At 49.6% G+C, this 15,135-nt stretch overlaps 1 protein-coding gene across 4 annotated transcripts; it reads left to right on the top strand.

The window, feature by feature from the left end:
* The first annotated feature begins 626 nt into the window (after positions 1-626).
* Positions 627-13,810, top strand: U2AF1 (U2 small nuclear RNA auxiliary factor 1). 4 transcript variants are annotated; one of them, XM_057306666.1, is made up of 9 exons: positions 945-1,137; positions 4,052-4,139; positions 7,142-7,208; positions 8,047-8,113; positions 11,516-11,565; positions 11,722-11,820; positions 12,363-12,496; positions 12,582-12,674; positions 13,524-13,810. In XM_057306666.1, the coding sequence occupies exons 5-9, from the start codon at positions 11,536-11,538 to the stop codon at positions 13,669-13,671; spliced, it is 504 nt and encodes a 167-aa protein (XP_057162649.1). In that variant the 5' UTR covers positions 945-1,137; positions 4,052-4,139; positions 7,142-7,208; positions 8,047-8,113; positions 11,516-11,535; the 3' UTR covers positions 13,672-13,810. The 4 variants fall into 4 exon arrangements, with proteins under 4 accessions (XP_048071050.1, XP_048071051.1, XP_057162649.1 ...); XM_048215093.2 differs by lacking the exons at positions 945-1,137; positions 7,142-7,208 and adding an exon at positions 627-754; XM_048215094.2 differs by lacking the exons at positions 945-1,137; positions 8,047-8,113 and adding an exon at positions 627-754.
* The last annotated feature ends 1,325 nt before the right edge of the window (positions 13,811-15,135 follow it).

Genomic DNA, 15,135 nt, shown 5'->3' with positions numbered 1-15,135 from the left:
TTCTGTGAGCTCTCACCCCACGTGCCCGCACTCCCACCGCCCGCCGCCCCGGGCCCAGCGCAGCCGGGTGCTGGAGCCTCCTGGGCACCGGGGCCCCTGCGCACCAGTACGGCTCTCCCGGGGCCGAACCCCAGCGCGGCGCTCCTCCCGGCCTGCGGCGGCCGGGGCCGCCCGGCTCCATTCCTGCCTAGGGGGTAGGAAAGGAGGGGGTCTCCCCCGAGGGGAAGGTGCGGCCAGGGAGGGTGCCTGCACTTCCCGGCTCCGCGGAACCCGCCCACGCGGACAGGCGCGCCGGGACACTGCCCGCGGCCGCCTTCTCCCCGACCGCCGTCTGCGTGCTCGGCTTCCCGGGCCCGGGAGCGGAAGAGAGAGGGGTCCGGACCGCGGGCCTCGACCCGGCGGGGGGCGGGGCGGCGGCAGCGGAGAGCGCGGGCTCCCGGGCGGAGGGGGAGCGGGGCGGCTGCGCAGAAAGCGCGGGCGCCGGCAGGGGGCGCCAGCGGGCGGTGCGCGGGCTCCCGGGCCGAGGGGGCGGTGCCTCCCGCGCGCGCGGCAAGCCCCGCCCACACGCAGACAACGCCTCGTCCGATTGGGCAGCGCCGATACGCCGTCGGGGAGGGGCGAGCGTCGTCGCGTCCGGGTGACGTCTCCCGCGGGCGTCGGGCAGGGTCGGCGGCGTCGGCAGTGGTGGCGGCGGCGGCGGCGGGTGGGAAATGGCGGAGTACTTGGCCTCCATTTTCGGCACCGAGAAAGACAAGTGAGTGAGAGCTGCCCGCTGGGGCTCCGGGCCGGGTAGACGGGTGGGGCGCGCGCGGGCGCGGCGGCGGGAGGCCCGGGCAGGCGGGGGGAGGGGCGCGGCGGCCCTTCCGGCCTCGGGAGCCGCGCGCCGCCGCCTCGTGGGCGCTCGCTCGGGCGGGCAGGCGGGCGGGCGGCGGGCTTCCGCTCGGGCGGCGCAGCCTCTCGCCGGAGGCTGCTCGGAGGCCCGCGGGCTGTCCCGTCTATTGGCGACCCGTGCCCCGCGCCCCCGGCTCCGAGCCGTCTCGAGTTGTGCTGAAGTTGTCAACGTTAACCCCTTTCCTCTGCTTCAGCCTTAAAGGTGTCGGGCAAGTGGTCTGAAGCTCGCCCGTGTGAAAGCGTTCGGTAACTTGGGGCGCCGATGTTTGGGGTTGTATCCACTTACCGAGCCTCTCGGCGGGTTGAAGCGACCATCGGGCGGGTCGTGAGGACGTTTGATGTGAAGAAGTGTTGTGATGAACTCGGTTCACATAAAAGACATAACCTGCTTTTAACGGACTCGGAGATGTAATTCCAGTAAAGAAAGAATCGTGATTCTCCCCCCCCCCTTTTAAGGTTGCATGCCTTCCATACCCAGTTGTTAAATTAAAAGCGAAAAATTCTGATTTTGATTGCCGCTTTGGGACGTTTTAATTCCCAGTGCGTTGGCGGAAGTTCAGGCTAAAGAGAATGTCTTCATTTAGGAGCATAATTCTTACGTTGAAAACCTGAAGACTAAGTTCTGGCTAAATCTACTTTTTGGATAAGTAGTTACCATGTTGGGGTTCTTCCGGGCTATGCAAGGCTTATGTTAATATGTGTTCTTAATGATAAAGCCCTGGGTTTGTCATAGGTAATGTTTTAATACCACTTTTCAAACACTGTGGGTTTTTTTATTATTATTATTTCTTAAAGATTTTATTTTTAAGTAATCTCTACATCCAACGTGGGGCTGGAACTCAACCCTGAAATCAGGAGTTGGGCACTGCTCTACAGACAGAGCCAGCCAGGCACCCCTTAGACACTTTACATTGTTTCTATTTTCCAGGATGCAGTCTATCTTGTAAAACCTCTTCTTTTGTTTGGAAGAGGGGGTTATGTTTTTTAGTAGCAAAACCACAAGACACAATCATCAGTCATAGTCACTCCAGAAACATTGTTGTCAACCCTAAGTCAGACTCTGCTGACTTGAACAAAATTTGGATCGTGATCTCAAGGAACTGGAGGGGAGGGGGTGCTTGTTGCATACAGGATAATTAAAGTAAAAGGCTCGGAAGCTGTTAAGTGCTGTGGAAGAGGCTTCTCTGAGGCATTGGGGAAACTTACCTGGAAACATCATCCTAAATGAATGGGCCAGCTCTGCTGGAAAAAGAGCCTTCTCCAAGTGCAGACTTAAGAAGTTGCATCATTAATTTCATTCTTGAGCTTGTAGTAGTGTGGGCCATGACTTCTATTCGATGGAGTTTTCTTCCTTACTCTTGTAAAAAGCTAGTTTGGGTGGTGCCTTCGCTGTGCTCTGCAAAACTTTTAGCTTAGAAGTTTATTCCAGTCATCTTTTTGTATTCCTGTTGTCAGTAACCACATTTCAGCCTGTTAGAGCCGTATCGTAAAAGGCATGGCTTTAATTCAGGAAACAGGATTTTTTAATCTAAGTTACTCATAGTCTCATTTCAGGGGGACTTGTGGGGTTTTAATTTCCAGGAGACAGTATCAACTCCTAAAAAATGAAGATGATGATTCCTGCTATTTTCTTTTCAAGCTAGAAGTAAAATGTAGGTGTGTACCAGTTAAAAAGATTTAGCTAGTCCTACATTTGAAGTTATGGACATTATCTAAATTGAAGCAAAGGTTAGTTCTCTAATATCCTCTCTGTGATAGTGGATCACACTTTTTATTTTCTCTCTCTTTTATTTTAGTAGTTTAATAAGTGGATCACTAGAAGTTTATTACTAGGAAAGTTTTGACTTATGTACTAAACTCTGAGCATTATGAAAGGAAAGGCATCTCTGGAAGTACAGGAACAAAGATTGTTTTAATTATAGGGAATAGTTGGGTATTGTTCAGGTGGGGGTGTTGCCCATTCTGAGGTATTCTTAAAATAAGCTCTTCGTTTTCAGGTGACTTTCTGAGGATGTAAGTTATATATTTAACTTAAATTATGTAAAGTAAGACTTATAAGATGAGTTTGCAAATATATATAGTAATCATTTTCCTCCCCTGATAAATTCAGACTTTTCCACATTTATTGCTACCTAATAATAAATCAGTGGCTAATTGATATTTGTGAACCATCAAATTTTGTTGAGGCCCTTTGATTCTAACTCTGGATTGGCTGTCTGAACATAGGGCACTTGCTAAAAAATTGAATCTATAGTAACCCTCCCACCTCTGCAAGTCTGACTTTGGATGGGGCCCATCCAATAAAATTTCATAATTCATCACAGGTCTGAGCCACCTGACATTGCTGTCACAATGGCTGGATTGTTCGTTTTGATTTGATCTGGATCATCCAAGCATTTGAACAGTAGTAAGGGAGAGCTTTGCGATACGGACAGAGGTGGCCTTATGTAGGAACAGGCGGATGAGTTCCCCAGTAGCTTGTTCTCAGTGTATTGAAACCAGGAGACTGGCTTGCTTACTTCAGACCTGTGTTTGGAAATTTCCTGTTGGTCTGGCGTCATGAACGAGAGAACATGGACTTTGTTAGATAATGATTGCATTTAACGAGTGCTAGTATGAAGTGCACACGCTATCTCTGATTCTTGGAACAAAGCCAGCTTGGCATTTTCCTCGTTTTACAGATGGCTCGTGGGACCAGGAGAGGTGGGGTGCCTTGCCCAGGCCCAGGCAGCTAGTGGCAGAGTCGGGATCTTAACCCTCACTGTGCTGTATTGGTGTCCTCAAGAGAGAATTTCATCATTGAACACTACAGGACAGATATGTTTTTAAATTAAATTTAGTTTTAAACTACATATTTCATTTAAGAAAAAACGATAGAGCAGAGCAGGTAGCTGAGAGTGGAGTGGACACGGACGAGGGCCCAGGGTGGAATTAGAGCACTCTTCATTGACAGTAGCGTGTTTGTCGGGGCAGATTAAAGCGAAATCGCCTGAAACGCTGCCGGGAATGTGGAGGTACCTGCTACCCCAGAAACCCGCACGCCTGTGTTTTCGTGAAGCGAAAGAGAAGTAGTTTGGTAGCATATATCGTGGTGTTGATGTATTTGCATGTGTCTGGTGTCTTCCTCGCAAAATAATCAGCTCTCATTTTTCCCTTACAGAGTCAACTGTTCATTTTATTTCAAAATTGGAGCATGTCGTCATGGAGACAGATGCTCTCGGTTGCACAATAAACCGACCTTTAGCCAGGTTTGTTTGTTTTTCCTTTCTTTTTTCTGTTTTCATGTGAATTATCAAAACTTCATGTACTTTACAGAGGCAGTTAATAATTTCCATGTATTACGTAGGACATTTTTTTCTCAAGTAGTTTTATTCTCCATTTGTGTTCGTGAGTTTGTTCTTCTGTTTAAATGACAGTGAGGCAGGTGAACCACCCCAGGGGAAGGTCTGTGACACAGGTCCCTGCTCTCACCATTAAAGAAGCTTTTTACAAAGAAGTGATTAGTGTTTGCGTGTTGGCTGTGACTGGTCTCTGCCGCCTTGCCACCCCTTCTGCCCCTCTCATAGCCGTGGGTCCAGCGGGGCCGCCGCACCAGCATGGACTCGGCTTGTTTTCCAAGCACCAGTAGAGGCCAGCTGGGCTTTGCTTTCTCCAGGCCGTGGAGCCGGACAGAGCCCCCTACAGGAGGTCCTGGTGCCATTCTCCGCAGAGCCAGCTTGCCACGTGCTCAGGGCTTCTCCAGTAGCCCTGGGTGCGCCCCCTCTTTCAGACCCCCAGGCGAGGGGACAGCAATGACATCATGTCATAGAAACATTAAAAATGAAACTTAACATTAGAAGATGGGCATTTACCTTCAGTTATTTGTAGCCAGTCTGTTCGGCTAGTTGAGAGGTGCTGCCTGTAGCTTGGGCTTAGGTCCGCTGTGAGTTCAGATCAATCAGAAATTGTGATTTTTGGTAGGTTTTGTTTGTTAATTGAAGAACAGGCAAGGGTTTGCCCCCTGCACGTGAGCGCTGAAGAGTTAAAGGGAGAAAGCACCTGTAAGAGGAACAGAAAACTTCTCCCCGTGTTTATCTGAACATCTGGAATTTGAAAAACTATAGTCTTTCCAGATAGAGGGCTTTTGAGCTACTTCCAACTGACAGTGAAGTCTGAGCGAGCGTCCTCTGAACTATGGTTAACTGTTGTATGTAGCCTCTGAGAGCTGCCGGCCTCTGCCTTTGAGCTCACATTGTTCTGTTCGCATGTTATAAACTTCAGACAGAATCCATTCGGGCAGAATGGATATTTGCGTTTTCCTATAAGTATTTAGGAAAAGCAGCCAGTTGCTGTAAGAAAGAGACATTTGTATTTTCTAATTTAAGGCCCTAGAAAATCCCACAACGTAATGTGTTTTTAGAAGGGGGGGGGTGATGGCTTCCTTTCCCTCATTATTCTGATAATGGTGTGGTTGGTATAACAAGAACTGTCTTAACTTACGAATGTGTGCCTCTTTGAATTTCAGAATATCAGAGATCTTGCTTTAAACTTTGTTTACTGCAATTTTTTTTAAGCGCATTGATTTATGAACTAAATCTTCCCTTCTAAGCCGGTGATCATAGATTAGGCAGTAACCAAACCAATTTTTTTTAAGCGCATTGATTTATGAACTAAATCTTCCCTTCTAAGCCGGTGATCATAGATTAGGCAGTAACCAAACGTCTGAAGGGTCCACCGAGTTTCTTGATTTGGGGAGGTTACTTATAGATGTGCCAGGTGTTGGGCTGAGAGGGAAGTGATCCTGGAAGCAGAGTTTTCTTTAAGCTATCCAGAGACACTTGGTTTATTTTCTCTCTGAATCACTGGTTATGTCAGATGTTACTGTGAAGTTACTTTGGGTGCCCTGGGTCACAAGAGGTAGTGATTCCATTAATGTTTGGTGGGGTCAGGGTGTGTGTTTGCCTGAGCCTCTCGTTTTGATTGGCTTGGTTGGTTGGTTGGTTGGTTTCAGGCAATCCTGGCCTCCCCCGATGGTAATGGAACTGCATTGCCCCCTTTGAGTGAAGTTTCCTTCACTAAACAGCCACCGCCAGATGACCTGAGTGAGACCTAAAATGAATTTCTTGTTGAATAATTGGGCTCAGTCTAGCTCTCTGTCAGAGTGTTACACATGCTGGTGGTTCCGGTTGAAAACTGACTCAAGTCAGCTTTGGGAACTATCCGAGGCCGAGATCAGTTGACCTGGGGCGGGACTTGATGGCTCAGGGAAGATGCCGGCCCTGCAAGAAGGGTCTGCGTGTGTGTGCGTGCGTGTGCGTGGTCTGGCTGTTGGATGTTCCTCCCCGGTGGGTTTCCCCAGGCAGACCTCTGGGATGTGCCCACACTACTTCCTCCTTTACGTGTAGCTCGAAGTGGGATGGCTGCTTTTGTAAAACCACTCACAAAACTGCTTTGGACCTGTGTTGTTGAGACTGAACATTTATTTTTCTAAATCATGCAGTTTATTTGTTCAGCTTATAAGCTCAGTGTGGGTTTCTTTTTAAGCTTCTTGCAGTGATGTGGACATTAAGATTCATGTAATATATTAGCCTACTAACTTAAACATGGTTTGTTTTTTCAGACAACTTGATTTTAAGAAGAACGGTACAATGTAAGGTTTCAAGTCTGCCTGATCCAGTTTAAAGCACAAGGGCTAAAAGGATTTTTTTTCCCTTAAAAGAAGGATCGGAAAAGAACAGATGTTTAAGCTATTGTATTATGTAAACAGAGGTCCCACCAAGCAAACAGGAATGTGTATAAGTGTCCGTGACAGTCAGGACACCCATTTGGTGCGCCTGTTTCCTGTGAGACCAGACAGCTTGATGGACTGCATACAGTTGACTGACGCATTTGGTTTTAAAAAACATAATTTTGTGTGGGGAATATGATTATCATGTGAATTTTTTGACATCTTAGTGTCTGCTAGCTTGAAATATAAGAAAACGTTAGCGTGCTATTACTTATTTCGCACTAAAACACTTGAAAAACGTGGGACTAAGAATAACGGCTACAGTTTCTTCTTGGTTGCTGGCTGACTTGACCTAAGTCACTGCTCACACTCTGTTTTCATAATATGATGGTTTGGGTGTGCTCTTCAGAGGACAAGTGTCTGACTTGTGGGAAACAAACAAGCAAGCGTTGAGCCATTTGCAAACAAGTTGTCTCTTTGCAATTGTCTGATACATGCACAGCAGCCAGTAGAATTCCCCTTTTTATTTTTTTTTCCCCGCAGACCATCTTGATTCAAAACATCTATCGTAATCCCCAAAACAGTGCACAGACGGCTGACGGCTCACACTGTAAGTCCCACAGTTGGAGAAATTTTTTTAAAACAATGGTGTTAAAGAGCCCACTCTTAATTGAGACAAAGAATGTTGGCTTCTGAGCTGCTGACATAGAGCTGTTGCAAACAGGACAAGGTGCTGGAAGGCCTTGGTACCTACAGCAAGAACCTGATACTTGGCCACGTTCGGGAGGCGGTCCTCGGCAAGGGCACTGGGGAGGCCTCTTCCCTGAGTTGACGTTTGTTAACGAGAGGGAGGGGGTCTCTCCATGTGACACTTGACAGCTACCAGCCAATCACTGGTTTTTCCAGTGCCTGAACCCCTGGCCTTTGTTAAGTTCTTTCTGTAAAGTTACGACTCTTAGGAATATTTAGGAATCAATAAGGTAAGTTGCCCAATAAGTGTGGGTTTTATTTCACCATTACAATTTTTCCTCTAGGAAGTGGAGATTTCATGATATGTAATTATTGTATTTCTCTGCTCCCGTGGTTTTTGTCATCAGCTGATGCGGGCATTTTCTCAGCCCGTGAAGTTTTCTGTAATACCGAAGACCATTTTGGTAGTAACCTGCCAAGTTGCTTGCATTCTTACCTGGATTAGAACTTGGCAGTGGGGAATCTCTGCGTCCCGTGAACAGAAATACAATATCCGCATATCATGGGATCTCTGTGACGTTGCAGTGTTAGGGTGTCCAGGACAGCCACCAGCTAAGAGAAAACATCTCTGCTTCGAAAGAAAATAACTTGCTCTTTTTTCAGCACTGAGTCTTGACTGAAGTGATCGCCACAGGAAACCGGTTAAGTGTTTAAATTTAATTTTCCATAATATAAAGTTGTTGCGTTTTGTATTTCAGACCATTGCCCTCTTGAACATTTACCGTAACCCTCAAAACTCTTCCCAGTCTGCTGACGGTTTGCGCTGTAAGTTCATACAAGTTCCTTCCCTGGTTCCCTGGGCTTGCGCGTCAGAGCTCAGTGTCCGCTCCACCTGGTCTGCCGCTGTAGTGTCAAGGACGGCCTTTCACTAGAGGTGCCGAGAGCTTTGTCCCGCTGCCTCCATGAAGCCTCCAAGATTGGAACTCCTGCCCACTTCCTTAAGAACTGAAAAATGACCGGAAAGGGTGCCCTCCCTGCCCCGCAGCTCAGTGCTGCTGCTCTGCCATTACCTTGACCGTCATCCTGGGGGAGAATGTGCTTGGAATTAAATACGCAGTTACGTTCTCCCCCTTTTAAGAGCAACAGTATTTGAAAGTTTCTCTCCCGTTAAGAAACAGATTGTTCTGAAATTATTTTTGAGGTTTTATTTCTAATTAGACCTTTTCTTAAACACCCCTCTGGAGCTCATGCTTTAATTGTGAGAGCATTGTTCTGAGAGTGTTTCCCAAATGAGGGTCCTCCGAGTTGCACAGACTCCCCTGAGTTTTCCTCAACACCAGCCCGATGCCAACTCAGTCGTTGATCAGAGTCCTTCCTGTGGCTCTCTGCAGCTGCAGGAGCTGGCTTACTGCGTGTGGGGAAGAGAAGGTGTGCTTGGCGGGGAAACAGGGCTAAAGTGGGCATTTAGTAGACACGGCCCATTTCTTCCTGTGTCGGGAAACAGTAAATCTAAGTTATGAACGTTGTGTTTCCTGAGGGGTAGGTTTTTGAGAACAGGATCCATATTAGTATCACTGGAAATTTCAGAAAACTAACATTTAAATTTTATGGCTCTTGAGCCGTGGAATCAGTGTAGTCATCTGGGTAAATTGAACAAACATCCTGGACTCCTGTTAAAATCAAGGGGCCAGACCAAACGGCTGCTCATTCACCAGTTTGTTTCGAAGCTGCAAAAATTCATAGAAGGTGCTGTCCACAGCTGCCCTTGGATAGCCACAGACCTGAGTCCCACACACCCTTGGCCTGCTACCCCTCAGCTTTTAGGGCGATCTACACTGAGTGGAATGGTCCCAGCAGCACTGCCCACTCGGGCCGCCCCAGACGGGGGTGCCTCCCAGTTGTGCATCTGTGAGTGCGCGGGTCTGGGGGTGGGGGGCGGGCTTGTGAGGTTTTCCTGCCAAGACACTGTTTCTCCACGCTGATACTGACCTGGTAGCAGATCATTTGTTTCCCTGAGTCTGACGATAACAGGACTTACTTGGTAGCCCTTGTTTTAAAATTCTTGGTTTTGCTTTGTTTTTTTAAAGAAACAAGATCGGTAGGTGAAGGGAAATGCTTATATGCGGAGTTATTAAGTAACTTTCGTAACAACCCTGCCCTGGGGGGAGACGAGCGAGAAGTTGATGATTTGAGTAACAGCGATTAATCATTCTTTGCCCTGATCGTTTACCTGGGGACTGCGGATGCTTCGTTGACCAAACAGTGTTGGATTAGTTTTCTTCGTGTCTACCTGCGATTCACAGTGCTCTTGTTGTGCGCATGCTACAGAACAGAGTTTAGCTGTGCCAGATATTCTGATTATGGGGTCCAGAGTCTACAGATTAAATGAAATCCTGATTCTTCAATTTAGGAAGAAAATCCGTTTAAGCTGATGAACCTGCAACAGACCCTTCGAGTAAATTCCAGCCGGCTTCATCAGTTCCCTAAATTTACAACTTCCTAACACACCCTTTCGTCTGTAGAAGCATGAATCTCAGTTTAAGAATGTTTCTGTGAGAACACTGGGTGTTTTCAGGTGGTGGTCTATACTATTGAGTCAGTAGATGACTTTGCAGTTGACCAGTTTCTTAATCACTCATCTCTGTCCTGCTCAAGTCATTTGGTTGACTGAACATTTTTAAGCCGATTATAGAAGATAAAATAGGCCCACTATGGAGCATTTTCAAATTGAACTTTGAAGAAGTTACTAAGATACAGTAACAGTACTATTCTCCAGTGAGAGAATAGAAATACCGTGAGTACGACAGTGTTTGAACCACCACCAGAGCCCGATTCTCAGCACTGCCAGCACTTTGAGCGTGCAAATGTCTTTTCTCCTCATTTTTTTCTGATGTGAGAAGGGAATGTAAACATTAAGATCTGCCCTTTGGAATAGGCTTCTCTTCTCCCGACTAGCTTTTCTGCTGTTTAGAGCTTGATTTCTACAGGGAAGGGGGTTATGTTCACACTAGCTTTTAAACTGAACTGGGCCATCAAGAGGAGTAGTTGTTGCCTAATGCATTCAAGAGGGTTTGAGTTCTAAAGCAAGCTGGATTCCTGGAAATTCAAAAATAGCAAAAATGCAGGAATCCCCCCCCCCACTTCCCCCTTCCATGCGTTAGAAAATAAAACCAGTCTCAGAATCAAAAGATTATTAAAGTTCTTGTCCTTAAAGAGGTTTTCCAGAGAGGTAGGAAACCACTCTGGGGTAGCCCAGCGGATAGAGCTGAGCGCCTCGGCTCCAGCGCCCTCAGTGGGGGACGCCAGATGAGGCCAGGAGTGTGGTCGTGGAAGGGGACGAGTGAACATTAAGCTGGCCCAGCCTTGAAGCCACTCAGGCTTTGTAGGCTCCCTGATCTAGCTGTGTGGAACACTGGTTTATTGACCTGCCAGCTTGGTGATGTCTCAGATTTAGGTTAAGAGAATTCTAGAATTTGAACGGTAACATTTGGTAGAATGATAATGAGGATAGAATGTAAATTTGAAAAAGTATCCACACAGCGGACGTGATTTCACTTAGTGCATGTGAATTATGAAGAATAAACTTGATGGAAATAGTTCCGGAATATAAAATAAGAATGCTTCCTTCAGCAAAGCATTGTAACTTTCCCTTTATTCAGAGGCATTCGAAGTACTGTAATTGAACTTGGTAATTATCCTACTGAGACTTTATTTACGGTCATTTGGGTTTTAATCGCATCAGAAAGAATTTTATAATAGCATGTATGGCTGCTAATCTGTAAAAGAAATTAGTCAGGATCGTTAGCTCTTACTTACCCTGATTTCAACTTTTATTTTAGCCTAATAAAGAGGAAAAAATCAGTGTGATTCCTTGGCCTCTATTTTAAATTGTAAAAGGAAGAAAATTTTCATTTAAAAAATTTCTTGAGGGTAAAACTTTTTCCTTACACTTTTTCTGAAAACATGGCCCTTTGATGCTGATTAAAACTCGTTGTGATTTCAATAGCCAGAATCGAGACTGTCCTAAGGGGCATTTAAAAACCTCACCACCCTTTAAAACTGTAACAGTTGGCTGTCACGCAGTATTTTCAGTGCTCCAGTAGTACGCGGCTCTGGTGTCTCCTCTCTAGATAATCTCATGTGTGTCACTGTAGCAGTGTGAGTTAAACGCAGCGTTCTCTCGGTTAAGGGTCCCGCTCTAACCAGCAAGATCTCTGTTGTTTGTAGGCGCTGTGAGTGACGTCGAGATGCAGGAACACTATGATGAATTTTTTGAGGTGAGATGCTATTTGAAAGTGGTAGACTGTTCGCCTTCTCTGTCTGTTTGGGAGGAATTAAGTTTTTTTTCTCATTAATAGATAAACAGGAGTTCTGTTCAGTTACTCCTGCATGTTTAACATATCGTGAGCCTCAAACCCATGTCCTCCCCGCAGGAGGTTTTTACAGAGATGGAGGAGAAGTACGGGGAAGTGGAGGAGATGAACGTCTGCGATAACCTTGGAGACCACCTAGTGGGGAACGTGTACGTCAAGGTGAGAAGAGCGTGGTAGGTGGGGGGAGTTGTGTCTCTTGACTGATGCCAACTGATGAGCGAAGACCGCTTGCCTTTGGATTTTAGCTGTGAACTTGGAGGTTCTGAGCACTCACTGCCAGTCGTGGATTTTAATGCGCTCAGTCGTTGGCTGGCCAGAGCCCGGGCACGGCAGTGGCCTGTGGGTGCGGGAGGGACGGACGGGACACCATGGTCATCGGCCTCTTTTCTTCTGTGTCGGAGTCTCCGTAGCTGTTGCTGATGGGCTGTCTAGGTGCAGGAGAAGTTGGTTTGCGTGTGTGGTTTCTTCTTCCCGTTTTTTTAAACCTCCGCGGCCTACACAGATGATTGCATCTGCTCTTTTAACCAGCTGAGTTGGAAAGCCAAGGCCGCGTGTATCTAGGATGGTCTGTTTTTTAATTTGCCGTGCGACATCACTTCGCTCTGTCTTACCCCGCGAACACACACCGTATGTTTGGATCGGTGAGAGGAGGCCTGTCTGGGGAAGCGCGGGCCACAGGCATCTCCGCTTCATCTTCGCAGTTTCGCCGTGAGGAAGACGCGGAAAAGGCCGTGATCGACTTGAACAACCGCTGGTTTAACGGGCAGCCCATCCACGCGGAGCTCTCCCCGGTGACCGACTTCCGAGAGGCGTGCTGCCGCCAGTACGAGATGGGGTAGGTGATGGGGTAGGTGCGGCCCGCGGGGTGGGGGGTGCTGGAGGGGAGCGGCGTGCGGCATGTGGGCTCTGCTTCCCTGCAGGGAGTGCACGCGGGGCGGCTTCTGCAACTTCATGCACCTGAAGCCCATTTCCAGAGAGCTGCGGCGGGAGCTGTACGGGCGCCGGCGCAAGAAGTGAGTACTTGCCGCCCTTTACCGACGCTTTCCGGTGTGCAGAGTAGTTCCTTGGGTGGAGCGTGGCCCAGGCATGGCAGTCACTGTTTGGGATGTAGTATGTATTTCAGGGCACGAAATGTACTCTTTAAAGAGTATCCCCCACACACGTCGTCCTGTGAACCCTTCGTACGTGAGCGAGGGGACAGGTGAGCGGGAAGAGTGGGTTCGTAGCGCGGGCTTTTATTCCCTTCACGTGCTGCGGGTTTCCTTTGGGGGCGCCTGGTGGTGTTGGTTTGCTGTGGGGGAGGGAGCACGGGCAGAGTCGGGCACAGTGCCGTGTGTCTGGGCCTGGCGTTGAAGTGCAGCTTGTGGGACCACAGAGCAGAGCCCGAGCCTGGATGTCGGGAGAGGGTCCCTTCTGCCTGGCTTGCATTCTGACCCCGGGGTTCTCGCCCCCGTCCTCTCAAACGTGGACCGAGAGGTGCACACAGTGTGGGTGATTGTTCCCTTGTCAACAAAGCACAGGAGGAGAGGAGCCCTGCCCTCCACGCCCCTGGCAGGAGGGTGTGTGTGTGTGAGAGAGGGCGCTGGGGGGAGAGGCTGTGCGTGTCCGGGATCCTGTGGCGGTTCAGCGTTCCCTGACCCTTGGAGCTGGCACCCGGGTGCGCAGGCCATGGAGGGTGACCTGCCTTGCGATCCTGCGGAGCCCCTGTTCCCCTGACACGGGGGCGCGTCTACAGTGCGGTGTGCAGTTCCCTACGCCGTCCGCTCGACGGGATACCATATTCAGGAGGGTCCGTCATCGTGGGGCTTTGAGGCGTGCTTTGTTTCGGATGCCACAGTTCTGTTTCTTTTCCTTGGTTGCAGGCATAGATCGAGGTCCCGGTCTCGGGAGCGTCGCTCTCGGTCTAGAGACCGTGGTCGTGGTGGCGGCGGCGGTGGCGGCGGCGGCGGTGGGGGACGGGAGCGTGACAGGAGGCGGTCGAGAGACCGTGAAAGATCTGGGCGATTCTGAGCCATGCCGTTTTTACCGTATGTCTGCTAGACAGTGTTGTAGTTGATTGACCAAACCAGTTCATAACGGGAATTTTTTTTAAAAAACAATAAAAAAAAACAAAGATGGGTTTCTGAATAAAATTTGTAGTGATACAGTACTTTTGGTGTAACTTCTTTCTTGTGGACAGTCTCTCCCTTTGCAGCTCTGCACGGCGTCAGTCCCGGAGGCGAAGGTTCATATCCATCCGTGACTCGGGTGTAAACGAAGCCACGGTTTCAAACATAAAACCCGCCCGCCCGCTAAGGGAAAATTCGCCTGCGGAACGGTCAGACCTGTTACCAGTTACCTGCACGTTAACGAGCAATCCAGCATTTCTCCTCCGAGGCTTGGGGGGGGCCCGGGGACCCGCAGTCCCTGCGCTGACTGCCGGCTCGGGTGCTTGGATGTGCCCCGGGGGCCGTGCGGGCGCTTACAGGAGCCGTGTTGTGGTCACATGCCGTTGGCGGCCCTGTCCGTGTCCCACCTCTCAAACCGGGAGTTTCCTAGTCTGCACGCAGAGCCTCCGTGCAGCCATGAAGCAGGGGCGGTGCCTAAAACCGGGCTGTGCCTGCAGCTGCACGAGAGCCACCGGTCCCGCGTCCTTGTGTCGTCATAGCTGCTGGCTCGGCCCTGGACAGCTGCAGGGACGTCCGCATGGACGCCCTGTCACCGTCCCTGAACCAGCTTCGTCGTGACGACGCGGTCCGTGTGCTGCGGTGTCACGGTGACTGCTGTCCACCTGGTCCAGGCCCGCGCACGCCTCGGCCGGGGGCACTTCCTCGTCAGAGGAGGCCGCCTCTCATGGTACTGCGACTGCGACGGCCCTGGGCGCCCCCCACACGCCGGCCTGCTGCTCGGCGATCGGGGGCTGAGAGCCGTCTGCTCAGCGAGCCGGGTGGCAGTCCGGGTCCTGCGCTTGGCGTGCGAGGAGCCGCCCCTGGCCCCAGCGACCGCGAGCAGGGCGGCTCTGTGGGAGGAAGTCCTGCTTGCTTGACCGGGGCTGGGTTCCTTTTGTTTTTTCACGAACGTCCATTTTTATGGAATGAAATTTTTTTAACATTTTTATTTGTCGAAAGAGCATAAGCAAGGGGAGCAGGAGAGGGAGAAACAGGGTCTCTGCTGAGCAGGGAGCCCCACACAGGACTCGATCCCAGGACCCCGGGATCATGAGCCGAGCCGAAGGCAGACGCTTCACCAACAGCCCCCCGGGCGCCCCTACGTGAAAAAAGTGACGCTAACAGTGGGACATGAGTTCTGCGGGTCTCTGTTGAAACAGTTCGTGCTTGTGTGGCGACGAGGAGGTGGTGTGGCGTGAATTGGTGGCAGTTCTGAGCTGGCGATCCAGGACGCTTTGTTTACGTTCCCGTGTCGCCACCCTCCCGTTTGTCAGTAGCAGTACTTAAGCTTTTCCGCCTGAGTTTGGTCAAAAGTTGAAATTGTTGG

The sequence above is a fragment of the Ursus arctos genome, unplaced genomic scaffold (assembly GCF_023065955.2).
Source record: "Ursus arctos isolate Adak ecotype North America unplaced genomic scaffold, UrsArc2.0 scaffold_4, whole genome shotgun sequence".
NCBI classification, from domain to species: Eukaryota; Metazoa; Chordata; class Mammalia; order Carnivora; family Ursidae; genus Ursus; species Ursus arctos.
The sequence above is the reverse complement of the archived record's forward strand: the minus strand, read 5'-3'. Positions and strand labels throughout refer to the sequence as shown.